Source organism: Entelurus aequoreus, linkage group LG12 (genome assembly GCF_033978785.1).
Source record: "Entelurus aequoreus isolate RoL-2023_Sb linkage group LG12, RoL_Eaeq_v1.1, whole genome shotgun sequence".
Taxonomy (NCBI): Eukaryota; Metazoa; Chordata; class Actinopteri; order Syngnathiformes; family Syngnathidae; genus Entelurus; species Entelurus aequoreus.
In genome coordinates, this window is record NC_084742.1 from 10615204 (window position 1) to 10630388 (window position 15185).

At 39.4% G+C, this 15185-nt stretch overlaps 2 protein-coding genes across 3 annotated transcripts in view; one reads left to right on the plus strand and one right to left on the minus strand.

The window, feature by feature from the left end:
- Window positions 1-3306, plus strand: part of stab2 (stabilin 2) — a 41731-nt gene extending 38425 nt beyond the window's left edge. The window contains exons 65-69 of the mRNA XM_062064668.1: window positions 1-33; window positions 103-213; window positions 284-415; window positions 2351-2446; window positions 2517-3306. The exon at window positions 1-33 is cut by the window's left edge and continues 114 nt beyond it. Coding sequence (XP_061920652.1) covers window positions 1-33; window positions 103-213; window positions 284-415; window positions 2351-2446; window positions 2517-2573 — 429 coding nt within the window. The 3' untranslated portion in view covers window positions 2574-3306. The remainder of the gene's footprint in view (window positions 34-102; window positions 214-283; window positions 416-2350; window positions 2447-2516) is intronic.
- Window positions 3307-5404: 2098 nt separating this feature from the next.
- On the minus strand, window positions 5405-12494 carry ovch1 (ovochymase 1). 2 transcript variants are annotated; one of them, XM_062066783.1, is made up of 13 exons: window positions 12343-12494; window positions 12221-12274; window positions 11965-12148; window positions 11829-11904; window positions 7054-7243; window positions 6847-6986; window positions 6636-6786; window positions 6535-6573; window positions 6242-6464; window positions 6005-6162; window positions 5853-5951; window positions 5653-5789; window positions 5405-5590 (listed from the first exon to the last, which is right to left on the minus strand). In XM_062066783.1, the coding sequence occupies exons 1-13, from the start codon at window positions 12398-12400 to the stop codon at window positions 5429-5431; spliced, it is 1671 nt and encodes a 556-aa protein (XP_061922767.1). In that variant the 5' UTR covers window positions 12401-12494; the 3' UTR covers window positions 5405-5428. The 2 variants fall into 2 exon arrangements, with proteins under 2 accessions (XP_061922767.1, XP_061922768.1); XM_062066784.1 differs by lacking the exons at window positions 11829-11904; window positions 12343-12494 and having other exon boundaries at window positions 12221-12277.
- Window positions 12495-15185: the final 2691 nt, after the last annotated feature.

A 15185-nucleotide genomic window follows, 5' to 3' on the forward strand; every position in this document is an offset into this window, starting at 1 on the left:
GGACTGTCTGACATTTTTGATCCTTCAGCTCTGGTAAGATGTGATGGTCCTCATTTTTGTGGTTGGCTGAAGTCCTGTTCATCGTCATTTTGTCGTCCTCAGTCATCTCGTTACGTCAACGACCGCTTTGTTTGCGCCGCCGACATAGTCGCCGCAAATGGCATCATACACATTCTGCAGGAACCTCTTCTGGCCCCGCCACCTCACCGAGCAGTGAGTGACAACTCAGCCAAGTCAACGACATAATCGATCTGGACTGAGCTGTTCTGCTTTGGTCCCGCAGATTGGTGCGGCGCACAAGGCTGGGATGGGATTTGGAGCCGTGCTGCTCGTCATTCTGGTGTCGGGTGTCGTTTTCGTGGGCTTTCATTTCTACAGACGCTCCGATAAATTGTTCCAGTTCCGTTACTTCAAGGTGTGTGTGTGCTTGTGTGTGTGTGTGTGTGTCCTGCATTGGGCCTCATTTATAAAGGCTGCTGCGCAAAATAAGTTGCATCAGCAGGCCTTAAAAATGCATGAGTAACTTTCAGGGCAAAAATATATATATATGCGGCATAGGTCGCATATTCTGATGCACTCTTTTGACAATACGTAGAGCTCACATCCGACGTATCAGCACGAAATAAAGCTTGTACTCACATAAGAAATACAGAAGCACTATAAAAAATATAAATCAAAGTATACATACATAGCCCTTAATTACAAATGTCTCAAAGAGCTGCACAAGTCACAACGACATCCTCGGCTTAGATCCCACTTTAGAGAAAGGAAAAACTCAACCCAACGGGAACAACAAGAAACCTTGGAAGGGACCGCAGATGTGGGGACCCCCTCTGAGTGACCGGTGCAATGGGTGTCGAGTGGACACGGTTAATAATGTGAGAGTCCAGTCTATAGTGGGGCCAGCAGGGGATCCTCTTGCATGTAGACACGTCACCGACTGATGCATAAGGAGTGGTCCACCCAGGGTCCCAACTTTTAAATTAGTTCACATTGATTCTCATTCATTTTTTAAGAATCAATACTTGCTACCAGTGTATGTCCACTTTTGTATCCTGAAATCTTTTTTGAAAAGGGCTTCATTATCATTTTATGCCAAATAATATATTGCAAGAATCAATTTGAATCAAATTTTCATCTAAAGAATCGGAATCGAATCAAATGGTGAGTTGTTGTAAGATTCACACCCCTAATAAGCAACACATATTTTCACAATGTATTTGCACTCCTCTAATTCTGGATGTATTGTAGATTTATTTCTTTGAATATGCTAATATAGAGTTGTATTAATGTAGTCATATTGTACATGCAGTATTCCGCTCATTTTAAATTAAATGGCATAGGAATGTATAAATAGGTCGGAAGGTACGTCTGTGACTTTGTGTGTGGCCATACAGTAGAAAGTTTTATTTTAAGTTTGCATCCCAATATTTTCTTCCACAAAATCATGTCAAGAATTTCAAAAATGTTTTTTTTCAATATATTTAAGTAGTTTATGGTTGGTGCAATTGTATAGATCTCCCAATGCGAATACACAACCACTATCTAATCTATATTATTATTACCACTTAAAAAATTTCATAAGATAAACTGTACAAAAAACATTAATGGTGCCAATATTATATAGAAATTATCTTGTAGGCGGGCCAATTGCCAACAATAGCTTCAAATATTGCTTATAATGACTACAAAACAGACATTCTGTTGCAAAACACGAGTAGAAGAATCAGAATCAGAATGGCAATAAAAACTATTCTGATTCTGATTCTTCTACTTGTGTTTTGCAACAGAATGTCTGTTTCGCATTATTTGACAAAATACAGACATATAAATAATAGATAATTATTTGGATGCAGACTCGGCAAAGTGGAGGCTAAACAGCAAACATTTTTTTTATCATCTTAGCAACAGTTCTCCGTCACGGTGGAGCTGACACTATAATTGGTCAAATATTGATATTCAAATTGGTATCAGAAAGTACGTTAATTAGCCCTCCAAAAACACTATTTAGAAACAAGAATCAATCTGAAAATATCGCTTTCTTCTTTGGAGTCGCCATCTTGGTCTTCCGTCATTGACAGTCCAACACGTGATTCTTAATCTCATCACCGTATTCATAAGCTAATTAATGTGACCATTTATGGACGCTTGTGGGAGCACAATTCAGTCCCAGTGTTTTTATTAATACAATTTTTTAAAATAAAAATAAATGTTTTGCCTTACATACGTACTAAGGTTTTTTCTTATGCACGTTCTACATTTAATTCCATGCGCAGTTTTATAAATGAGGGCCCTATAGTTTTCCATACCAAATAAATTATGTCTACTGACCTTCGTTTCTTTCTGCCAGGAGAACGAGGAAGAGGAAGAGGAAGAACCTGCCACTCGATGTATCTCCAACCCAGTTTATGAAGACGCTCCAGAAATTGCCCTGCCCGACATCGCAGTGAGTGAAACTTTTTTTTTTTTTGTCACTTTTGACCCCGAGATGAGCTCATTTGACGTTTGCATTGCAGGAGGCCCAGGCGCCTGCGGAGTGCAAACACGTAGAAGACCTGCTGCACGTTAGCTGAGGTGTGAAGTTGAAATGTTTCAAGATGTCAAACTGAAAAACATTGCTCTGCATGATTTTCTTTTAAATCAGCATCGAACTATTTTATTGGTGGCTTTTTTTTAGGACCCAACAGCACCCCCTACATTAGGGATCCCCAATTCTTTTGACTCAGGGGCCACATATCGATTTGTATACTTTTATATATATACATGAATATTTTATTTTGTCCACACAATTTTTCCTTCCACTCTCACTGCCAAACACTAAATATATCCAAACCAGGGGCGTCACTAGCTTTTAAGGACAGGGGGGGCTTAGCCCCCAGGAGATGCACAGGATGCGAGCGAACATAGCGCACGAGCACAAAACTTCACAAACAGCTAACAAAGACTTAGAAATTAATCATTGTTATTATTATTATTTCAGTCGGTTTATTTTCAATCGGTGTTCAGTACAACAACAAACATGGGTTTGCACAGTGACATTTTGTTTACAACATCAACAAGAAACAATGACTTGCATGATCCTTCAAGATACACTGAAACACAGTGAAAGTCATGGCATTAGCGTCTGTTATTAATTCACAACATAGAGGCTAATGCCATCACTTTAGCTCACAATACAATAATTGTTTGTTCCCAAATATTTTGAAGTTGCACGGATTAAATTTTGGGCACATATGTGACTAAAATGATTGTAAATTCAAGCCCTGGAAATATTACTTAATTACTTGAATTAAAGTAATATCTAGATCAGGATAATTTGGCTTGTATATAATATATTTATATATATATATATATATATATATATATATATATATATATATATATATATATATATATATATATATATATATATTATGGCAAGCCGTTAAGGAAATTAAATATATCTGGAAGTCTGAATAGAACTGAGAAACTTTTATATATACTATAAATAAGAAAGACTTAGTCTGTCTGCTGATCTGAAAAAGAGCCAACGCTGTCAAAGAGCTGAGGGACCATCTTCAAAGTGCAATGCTGAAACAAATAATGCAAACAATAAAATGTAACTTCCAGGGCTTGAGATTAACGTCGTCCCGGGGACGGTAAAAAAAAATGCACGGGACAAAATTAAATGCTCTTAACCATTTTTTTTCTTTTTCTTTTTATGTATTTATTCATTTTACATTTTATATTAAATGTCTTGGTTTTTCCACCCTCTGAAAATCCTATGAAATGTTTAACAAGCCATCCTATAATAATACAACAGCTATTAATGTAACAATACAATAAAACAAATATATTTAATGATGGTTTTTTCATTATTTTAACAATAGGCTAATGTATATTACTTTATATAGATTCTACAAGAAACACAAAACTTAAAAACTAAATTTACAATTGCAGACACAAGGTTCTTGTTCTGCAGTGCTGTGTGCTTCGTACACCTGCAGGACCGCAAGCAAGGTCGCAGAGATAATGCGGACTGGATTTTGAGTGATGTGGGCATTTTCTATATGAACAAGTCCAAGGACTGCAATCAAGGTCGCAGAGAAAATGCGGACTGGATTTTGAGTGATGTGGGCATTTTCTATATGAACAAGTGGAATGGATTGGATACCGACGCACTAAAGGGGCTCTCTACCTTACGCTATGAAGTGAGGGGAAACTGAGTGAATAATGACAGGTTATATGATTATTTATTCAAACTCATATTCGGGCCACTTTATAATGAATATGTCGGCATGTATTTGTAAAAAAAAAAAAAAAAAAAAATTTTTTTTTTTTTTTTTTTTTTAACACCAAATTATTTAGCTTGAGCCCCCCTAAAATAGGCCTAACAACGCCAATGATCCAAACATGGAAAAAACACCAATAATGCAACAATAGAAGTCCCACACTTCTTTAGTAAACCAAACCCGTACAGCAGATACTACCTTCCTAGTCACGTCCGTTGTGTCCTTGGGCAAGACACTTCACCCTTTGCCTCTGATGGCTGCTGGTTAGCGCCTTGCATGGCAGCTCCCTCCATCAGTGTGTGAATGTGTGTGTGAATGGGTAAATGTGGAAATACTGTCAAAGCGCTTTGAGTACCTTGAAGGTAGAAAAGCGCTATACAAGTATAACCCATTTATCATTTATTTACATCAATGTGATTGCTCGAGTGGCTGGACAGGACAGTAATAAATAAAATCCTGCGATGTCCCGCAAGCCATGTTGTGGACATTGGTGGGCTGATTCCAGCCTGCGGGACGTAGTTTGGGGACCCCTGCCCTACATACTAGAACAGGAGTGCCCAACTCATTTTAGCTCAGGGGCCGCATGGAGGAAAATCCTGTGCACACGTAGGCCGGACTGTTAAAATCATGGCATTAAAACTAAAAAATAAGGACTAAAGATTGTTTTCTTTGGTCAAAAATAGAACATACACATTCTGAAAATAGTACAATAAAAATATAGAAAAAAATACCGGCAGCGGTAAAGTTTAGATTCATGAAGGAAAGAAGAAAGTAAATGAATGTATATAACTGAATAAATTTACATATGCATAAAAATATTTTTTGTATTTTTTTAATGAATTAAGTAACATTTATGACAACCTTTTTCCAAAACAATATAGAATGTGAGCTGTAACAGGATAATGCATTCATTATTGTGGGCTGGTTCTGGTACTAATCAAATATCATCCCGCAGGCCTTGACTTTGACACTCCTGTACTAGAAGATGATATAGTTAATGGCCCGGTTATATTTTCTAGTTTCAGTCAAACCCTAACAACTTTCTTTTTTTTAAAGGAATGTATCCATCCTGTTATTGGCTGTCAATAAAACCTGTACTTTAGTGACAGAAAGGGAAAAAAACAATTTGAAAGTTTGGTAGAAATTACTTTATTTCTTTACACGTCTTCCGTCAACTCGCTGATCCACGAGTAGTAATCGGACACTTTGGAAAAGATGGCCGGCTTGTTGGGGTCACACTGTCGACTGCCCCATGTGAGCACGCCAAACAGGAAGTAGTCGCCGTGCTTCCGACAGAACAAAGGAGCTCCAGAATCGCCCTGAACACAAAAAGATGTCATTGTGTCTTTTCAAAACTAAGTTGACAAAACAGAAAAGTTACCGAGCAGGCGGAGGCGCCGGCAGGATGTGTGCACAGCAGCGCGTCGCTGACGAGGCCCCGCCCCCACTTATCGCTGCACGCGGTCTGGTTGACCAGAGCCAGTCGAGCATGGTGCAGCCGGTCTGGATTCACTGCCACTGCGCGAGAGAGCGTGTTTCACATTAACCAGCAGCATGGTTTAAGTACACATGAGTGTTAACCTGTGGCGCTCGTCGCCCCCCAGCCGGCGCTAACACATGACCAGTCGTCGTCCAACTCCTCGTCCTCATCCGGGACACAAACCGGGAACACACTGGTCCCTGCAAACGTCACATGAAAACCTTTCCATCGCCATCACGACACCCGGGCTTACCCAGTCTGGCGGGAGCGGCGAGGCGCAGCAGCGAAAGATCCGCTTTGGGAGGGAAGCTGTCCTCCTGAGGAAGGTTGAAGACCTCGTCCACCGGGACGCTTTGGGACAGAGACAAGCGGAGGTCGTGAACTCCCAGGAGCGCCACGTCTTCTCTCGCTCTGCACAGGAAGCAAAGCGGCGCCGGCAGTTGGTACCGAGGAAAGTTCCGCATGACCCGCACCAACGTTTGGATGTTACCTGACTCTGCAGTGGTGTGCGGCGAGCACCCAACGCCGGTGGATCAACACGCCGCTGCAGTAATGGATCCCGTTGGCTTGCAGGCTGACCATCCAGGGCCACGACCCGGAACACGACTCGGTTACGTTCTCCAACGACAATTCCCCGCCCTCGGACACAGAGAGACCGACTGGGCCTGGAAGGTTCTGACAGCTGGGCTGCTGCTGCTTTCCGCACCTGTTCTCTGAGGAGTGACGCTAACGCTAGCTTAACATTTTAGGTTTAAAAAGGTCAACAGGACGTGGCGACTGCACCTTGGGTCAGCTGGTCTGCGTACGCCACATCCTGGTTATCTGGAAGAGAAAACGGCTGACTCGCAAGATGCGAGGAGAACATTTTGGGGGGAAAATCTCACCGATGACGTTGGACATCCACTGAGCGTGTTCTTTGATTCTGGTGTAGACGCCGGGCTTTCGGGCCCGCCCACAGCCGATGCCCCAGCTCACCACCGCCGCCAACTTATAGTTATTCCCGGTAAAACACGATAGCGGACCGCCAGAGTCGCCCTGACAACAGCAACACAGGCATCACTCGTACAAACAGAGTCGCACGCACGCATAGGTCACCTGGCAAGAGTCGACCCCTCCCGCTTCCTTTCCCGCACAGAACATGGACGCTCGGATCCGGCTCTTGTAGTAGCGATTGCAGACATCAGAGGGCAGCACGGTCACGTTGACCTCCTGCAGCCGGGTCACACGCGCCCCGTCTGCGTCGGGAAGACATTTCAGACACGGCGAGAACAAATTATAGCGGGGTCCCGGACCGGGACTCACTCTCGCGTGTGGCGCCCCAGCCTGTGATGGTGCACTTCTCCAAGGTGGGCAACGGCGCCATCCAGACATTGATGGGCCTCACAAAGCGGTCGAACGTCAGCGGGCTCTTTAGCTTGAGGAGCGCCACGTCGTACTCTTTAGTGTGAGCATTGTAGCGATGATGGCTGACAATTGCGGACACGCCCACCACCTGCAAGGCAGACGTAGAACGGGGATGTCTAAAGCAGGCGTGCCCAAACTTTTCGCCTTTAAGGGCCAAAGTGAAAATGCGCCATTAGTCCACGGGCCAAACGGCATTTTAAACATACAGCAGCACCATGAGTGAAGTGTTTTGACCAGGGGTGTCCAAAGTATAGCCCATAGCTATTTTAATAGTATGCTACATTTATTTTTTTTGTTAATTTAGCAGTTACTTGACGTATGATACCTGTTAGCATGCAAGCTTTTGTTTTTTGTTTTTTAAAGAAAAAAAAACCTGCCGGGGCGTTGAACCTGGGGCCCCTGGGCTCTTAGTTTTGTTTCCTGTCATTTAATAGTCAATTTTAAAATGCCATTATTTTTTAAATAAATGTTGCCTAGAAAGTTCAACAAAAGCTTGCTTGAATCAAAATAAAAAATGTCTAAGACTAATACCTACAAAAAACCCTAAATGGTTTGTTCTATTTAAAAAGCAGAAAACCAAGCAGACATAGCCAATGTTCCGCCTAATTTTTAATGTGTTTGAAAAAACAAACTCCCACAGCATTTAGTGGCGCACATGTGAGCAACAGACATGCACACTGTGGCCAAACGAGCGGCACACCAGTCCCAAACTTGATATATCAAGTTAAGTCTTATTTTCATTTTAATCAAATGACAGCAGTCATTTCTATTAGATTATTTGGCCCACTTACAGTGAAAATAAAATATATCAGCTATGTACTAGTGTTGTATTGTGGGTTCCTGCTTTGGAAATCATTTGTATCCCTTTCAGTGATCACATTTAGTTCCCCTTAAAAGGAGACCTATTCTGCAAAAAACAACTTTCCTTACCAATTGGTACCTGTTTTTGTGCATTTGGGATCTGCATAAATCCTGAAAATGTGAAATCAAACCATGACGGCATGGCAAAGATATGTAATCTTTCCTTCCTTCATACTTCCTCTAAATCAGCCGTTTGGAATTTGCCCAATTTGTGACGTTTTTCCCAAACCGGTGCAGTGATATCTTCCATATATGGTAAAGTTTTACCCACAGAGCTTTGAGAGTCCGCCATTAAGGCTTAAGTCTGGCTGATTCCAAAAATAAATACTAACGAAATATACTGCAAAATAAGAGACTAATAAACAAATGTACATACTAAAATAAATTCTAAGCAAAATAAAAATGATAGTATATAAATGTTTCTTAAATCAACTGTCAATAACAGAGCTTCACCACTTTAGTCATATTTTTTGCCCTTAAGAATCTTCTTTATGACTTGAGTTCCAGACTTCTTGTTTGATATGGTTATTACTAACTAATAACATTGACCATCATTGCTATGCCGATGACACCCAAATCTATGTAGCGCTATCACCAAATGACTATCGCCCCATAGATCTTCTGTGCCAGTGCATTGAGCAAGTCAAACACTGCATGTGCCAACATTTCCTACAACTAAATGAAGATAAAACTGAGATAAATTGTTTTTAGTGCTAAAAAAGAAAGGTTTAAAGTCATCCAACACCTTCAATCACTGTCCCTGAAAACCTCAAATAAAGCCAGAAATCTTGGGGTTATTTTAGATTGTGATTTACATTTCGACAGTCACATCAAATCAGTAACAAAATCGGCCTACTATCACCTCAAAAATGTAACAAGACTTAGAGGGCTCATGTCAGCTCAAGACTTAGAAAAATTTGTACATGCCTTTATTACCAGTAGGCTAGACTATTGTAATGGTCTCCTTGCAGGTCTTCCCAAAAAAACTGTCAGGCAGCTACAGCTTGTTCAGAACGCTGCTGCTAGAGTTTTAACAAAGACCAAAAAATGTGAGCACATTACACCAATTCTTAAATCCTTACATTGGCTCCCTGTACATCAGAGAATTGATTTCAAAATCCTCCTGCTCACATAAATCACTACATGGTCTAAGGCCCAAGTATATCACTGATATGCTCCCACTATATAAGCCCTCTAGATCACTAAGATCTTCTGAGACCAATCTTGTTAACGGTTCCCAGAGTAAACTCAAATCAAGGGACCGCATCATTCAGTCACTATGCAACAAATAGCTGGAATAAACCTCCTGAAGATGTCAGACTTTCCCCAACTCTGACTACTTTTAAAACTAGACCGAAAACTTTTATGTTCACCTTAGCTGTCAACTAAATCTTTTAACGTCCACACTGTTTTTATTTTTATTGTCTGCATTTTAATTTTGCTTTTATTTTCTTTCATTTCACTTTGTTGTCTGTGAAGCACTTTGAGTCTGCCTTGTGTATGAAAAGTGCTAAATAAAGTTGCCTTGCTCCCACAAGTGGTGGAAAAGTGCTCTGAACCACAATGGGCCCCGGCCCTATAGTTAAATACTGAAATACTGTCATTTAAAGGCCTACTGAAATGATTTTTTTTTATTTAAACGGGGATAGCAGATCTATTCTATGTGTCATACTTGATCATTTCGCGATATTGCCATATTTTTGCTGAAAGGATTTAGTATAGAACAACGACGATAAAGATTGCAACTTTTGGTATCTGATAAAAAAAAGGCTTGCACCTACCGGAAGTAGCGTGACGTAGTCAGTTGAACATATACGCAAAGTTCCCTATTGTTTACAATGATGGCCGCATGAAGTGAGAGAGATTCGGACCGAGAAAGCGACAATTTCCCCATTAATTTGAGCGAGGATGAAAGATTTGTGGATGAGTAAAGTGCAAGTGAAGGACTAGTGGGGAGTTGAAGCTATTCAGATAGGGAAGATGCTGTGAGAGCCGGGGGTGACCTGATATTCAGCTGGGAATGACTACAACAGTAAATAAACACAAGACATATATATACTCTATTAGCCACAACACAACCAGGCTTATATTTAATATGCCACAAATTAATCCTGCATAAAAACACCTGCGTGTTTGTTATGCTAGCTCCTAGCTCCTCTGCTAGCTCCTAGCTCCATAGAACACGCCAATACAATTCAAACACCTGATCAACACACACAATCACTCAGCCCAAAAGACCGTTTACCTAACCCAAGGTTCATAAAGCTTATATATTTTTAAAAAGTTACGTACGTGACGCGCACATACGGTCAAGTTATCGAATGTTTAGCAGCCAAGGCTGCATACTCACGGTACCTGATATTCAGCTGGGAATGACTACAACAGTAAATAAACACAAGACATATATATACTCTATTAGCCACAACACAACCAGGCTTATATTTAATATGCCACAAATTAATCCTGCATAATAACACCTGCGTGTTTGTTATGCTAGCTCCTAGCTCCTCTGCTAGCTCCTAGCTCCATAGAACACGCCAATACAATTCAAACACCTGATCAACACACACAATCACTCAGCCCAAAAGACCGTTCACCTAACCAAAGGTTCATAAAGCTTATACATTTTTAAAAAGTTACGTACGTGACGCGCACGTACGGTACGGTACGTGTTATGCTAGCTCCTAGCTCCTCTGCTAGCTCCTAGCTCCATAGAACACGCCAATACAATTCAAACACATGATCAACACACAATCACTCAGCCCAAAAGACCGTTCACCTAACCCAAGGTTCATAAAGCTTATATATTTTTAAAAAGTTACGTACATACGCAAAAAAAAGCCAAAGCTGCATACTCACAGTAGCACGTCTGCGTCTTTGTCATCCAAATCAAAGTAATCCTGGTAAGAGTCTGTGTTGTCCCAGTTCTCTACAGGCGTCTGTGTATCCAAGTCAAAAGTCCTCCTGGTTAGAGTCTCTGTTATCCGAGTTCTTCCATCTTGACTGCATCTTTCGGGAATGTAAACAAAGAAGCGCCGGCTGTGTACTGTTGTGGCTGACTACGTTCGAAAAATACGTCCATTTCGCACCGACAACTTTCTTCTTTGCTTGCTCGGCTTCCTTCTCCATAATGCAATGAACATGATTGCAACAGATTCACGAACACAGATGTCCAGAATACTGTGGAATTATGTAATGAAAACAGAGCTTTTTCGTATCGGCTTCAATGTGGAAGGCATACCCGTGTTCGCCGGTCTACGTCACGCGCATACGTCATCCTCAGAGGCGTTTCGAACCGGAAGTTTAGCGGCAAATTTAAAATGTCACTTTATAAGTTAACCCGGCCGTATTGGCATGTGTTATAATGTTAAGATTTCATCATTGATATATAAACTATCAGACTGCGTGGTCGCTAGTAGTGGGTTTCAGTAGGCCTTTAAAGTTAGAAACAGAGCAATATTTTTGAAAAAAAATAAAATAAATAGGGGAAACTTAACACCCTGAAAATATATAATTATGTTTCATAAAGTGAATGATTCTGGCCAGTATATATTGAAATTGTTAGGACTGTTTGTAAAAAAATTTTTAAAAAAAAGTCCTAGATGTGTTAATTGCATCCTAAAGAAGTTAAAAACCTAATTAAGGTTTTTACTTGTGTTCCAAAAAGTAACCAAATTCGAGCATTATGTTTTTTGGTAAAATGGTAAATCTTGGCTTTAAGGTGTGGCGGGGGCCCCCTTTAAGAGTCTTGTGTATGGGGGCCCCAGAATTTGGTGCTGCGCCCCTGCGTGCGCTAATTTGATCGGACACACCTGCTGGCCTTCCTCGAGGGAGTTGTCCAGGTCGTGTTTTCCCGCCAAAACCGTCCAGAACGACGCTTTGTTGTACCTGCACACACGTTTTGGTCGTTGGTTCGCTGGTTTCGACGCAGACGCTCTCGGTTCGCACCTTTTGAAGCAGTGGGCCGCGGAGATGACCCACAACGGCGCGATGACGGCGCCGCCACAAGCCGGCATGGTGGTGAAGCGGAGAGACACCTGCCACGGCCATGAGTGCGCCCAAGTCTCCTGACCGCCAATGATGCGGGTCTTTACGTCCTGGTCCTGGACAAAGGAGCGGACTCCTGCCAGCTCTTAAATACAAAGTCAAACATCTCCTTAATAGACTTATAAAAAATATGATCACAAAAATGTTTAAAATATACCAAAGTCTCCCGAGAAACTTCCCAAACTGCTTTCATTGGTGTCCGAGCTCCGCGCTGAAAAAGAGACAAACAGGAAGTGTTGAATCTAAGAATCCACAGTTTCACAATAAAAGCCTTCTCACCATCACCACACAGTTCTGTCAAACAAACGAACAGAACCCAGACGAGCGGCGGCCGCATGCTGGACGTCAAACGCACCAGAAGATTTTGGGTCGCTATTATGTCGGATCAGGAACACCTGGAGCTGATTATGCCGTTACCATGGAGACCGACATGCTTGCACTTTTTTTTTTTTTGCGCTTCTTTTTTTATTTATTTATATATATATATATACATATATATATATATATATAGATATATATATATATATATATATATATATATATATATATATATATATATATATATATATATATATATATATATATATATATATATATATATATATATATATATATATATATATATATCTATATATATATATATATATATATATATATATATATATATATATATATATATATATATATATATATATATATATATATATATATATGTATGTGTGGGAAAAAATCACAAGACTATTTCCGAGATGAAATAGTCTTGTGATTTTTTCCCACACATACATATTACGCTCTACCACGGTATCGAGCACTATTTTTTGGATAATCTAATTAAGACATATATATATATATATATATATATATATATATATATATATATATATATATATATATATATATATATATATATATATATAATTTCTTTATTTTTTTACTACAAACCTTTATTTATAAATTTCAACATTTACAAACAAATCAAATCAAATCAACTTTATTTATAAAGCACATTTAAAATTTACCACAGGGGTAGCCAAAGTGCTGTACAATGGGCAGGTTAAAAGATCATACGAGAACCGAGCAAACACAACACAACACAAACAGAACACGATAAAAAATAAATAAATAAAACATAAAAACGTAAAAACAGGCTCACAGCAGGTATATTATGGGGCGCCATTGCAGGATGGATATCACTCAGTGTTAAAAGCCATGGAATAAAAGTAACAGTTGAAAATAATAATCAAAGTAAGTACAAAAAAAGTACAAAACAGTACAAAAACTGTACAAAACAGCGCCAGGGGGTTGTAAATTCAAAGTAACTAAAATAGAATGCATATATACACTACCGTTCAAAAGTTTTGGGGTCACATTGAAATGTCCTTATTTTCAATGAAGATAACTTTAAACTAGTCTTAACTTTAAAGAAATACACTCTATACATTGCTAATGTGGTAAATGACTATTCTAGCTGCAAATGTCTGGTTTTTGGTGCAATATCTACATAGGTGTATAGAGGCCCATTTCCAGCAACTATCACTCCAGTGTTCTAATGGTACAATGTGTTTGCTCATTGGCTCAGAAGGCTAATTAAAGATTAGAAACCCCTTGTGCAATCATGTTCACACATCTGAAAACAGTTTAGCTCGTTACAGAAGCTACAAAACTGACCTTCCTTTGAGCAGATTGAGTTTCTGGAGCATCACATTTGTGGGGTCAATTAAACGCTCAAAATGGCCAGAAAAAGAGAACTTTCATCTGAAACTCGACAGTCTATTCTTGTTCTTAGAAATGAAGGCTATTCCACAAAATTGTTTGGGTGACCCCAAACTTTTGAACGGTAGTGTATATATATATATATATATATATATATATATATATATATATATATATATATATAATAAACAAAGTGCAACGCCATAGGCTCACTCAATCTCAGTAAATAACTTAAATTTGGAACACAGCATCATCGTTTTCACAGCTTTTTGGTTGTTAGAGGTAGAGAGTGTTTTAATGTAGAGTTCTAAATCTTTTTTAAAGGCACAAAAAACATTTATGAATATAAAACTTAGCCAATAGTATAATGAGGTTGCAAAGGTAAAATTCCTTTTCAACATTTTTTTTCAACCTTGCGCTTCTTTAAACCAGTGGTTCTCAAATGGGGGTACGCGTACCCCTGGGGGTACTTTAAGGTATGCCATGGGGTACGTGAGATTTTTTTTAAATGTCTGTCAAAAAGAACTGTGAAAAGAAATGCAACAATGCAATATTCAGTGTTGACAGCTAGATTTGTTGTGGACATGTTCCATAAATATTGATGTTAAAGATTTCTTTTTTTTTGTGCAGAAATGTTTAGAATTAAGTTCATGAATCCAGATGGATCTCTATTACATTCCCCAAAGAGGGCACTTTAAGTTGATGATTACTTCTATGTGTGGACATCTTTATTTATAGTTGAATCACTTGTTTATTTTTCAACAAGTTTTTAGTTATTTTTATATAATTTTTTCCAAATAGTTCAAGAAAGACCACAACAAATGAGCAATATTTTTGCACTGTTATACAATGTAATAAATCAGAAACTGATGACGTAGTGCTGTATTTTACTTCTTTATCTCTTTTTTTTTTTCAACCAAAAATGCTTTGCTCTGATTAGGGCGGGGGTCGGCAACCCGCGGCTCTAGAGCCGCATGCGGCTCTTTAGCGCCGCCCTAGTGGCTCTCTGGAGATTTTTCAAAAATGTATGAAGAATGGAAAAAAATGAGGGGAAAAAAAATATTTTTTTGTTTTAGTATGGTTTCTGTAGGAGGACAAACATGACACAAACCTCCCTAATTGTTATAAATCACACTGTTTATATTAAACATGCTTCACTGATTCGAGTATTTGGCGAGCGCCATTTTGTCCTACTAATTTTGGCGGTCCCTGAACTCACCGTATAGTTTGTTTACATGTATAACTTTCTCCGACTTTCTAGGACGTGTTTTATGCCACTTCTTTTTCTGTCTCATTTTGTCCACCACACTTTTAACGTTGTGCATGAGTGCACAAAGGTGAGTTTTGTTGATGTTATTGACTTGTGTGGAGTGCTAATCAGACATATTTGGTCACTGCATGACTGCAAG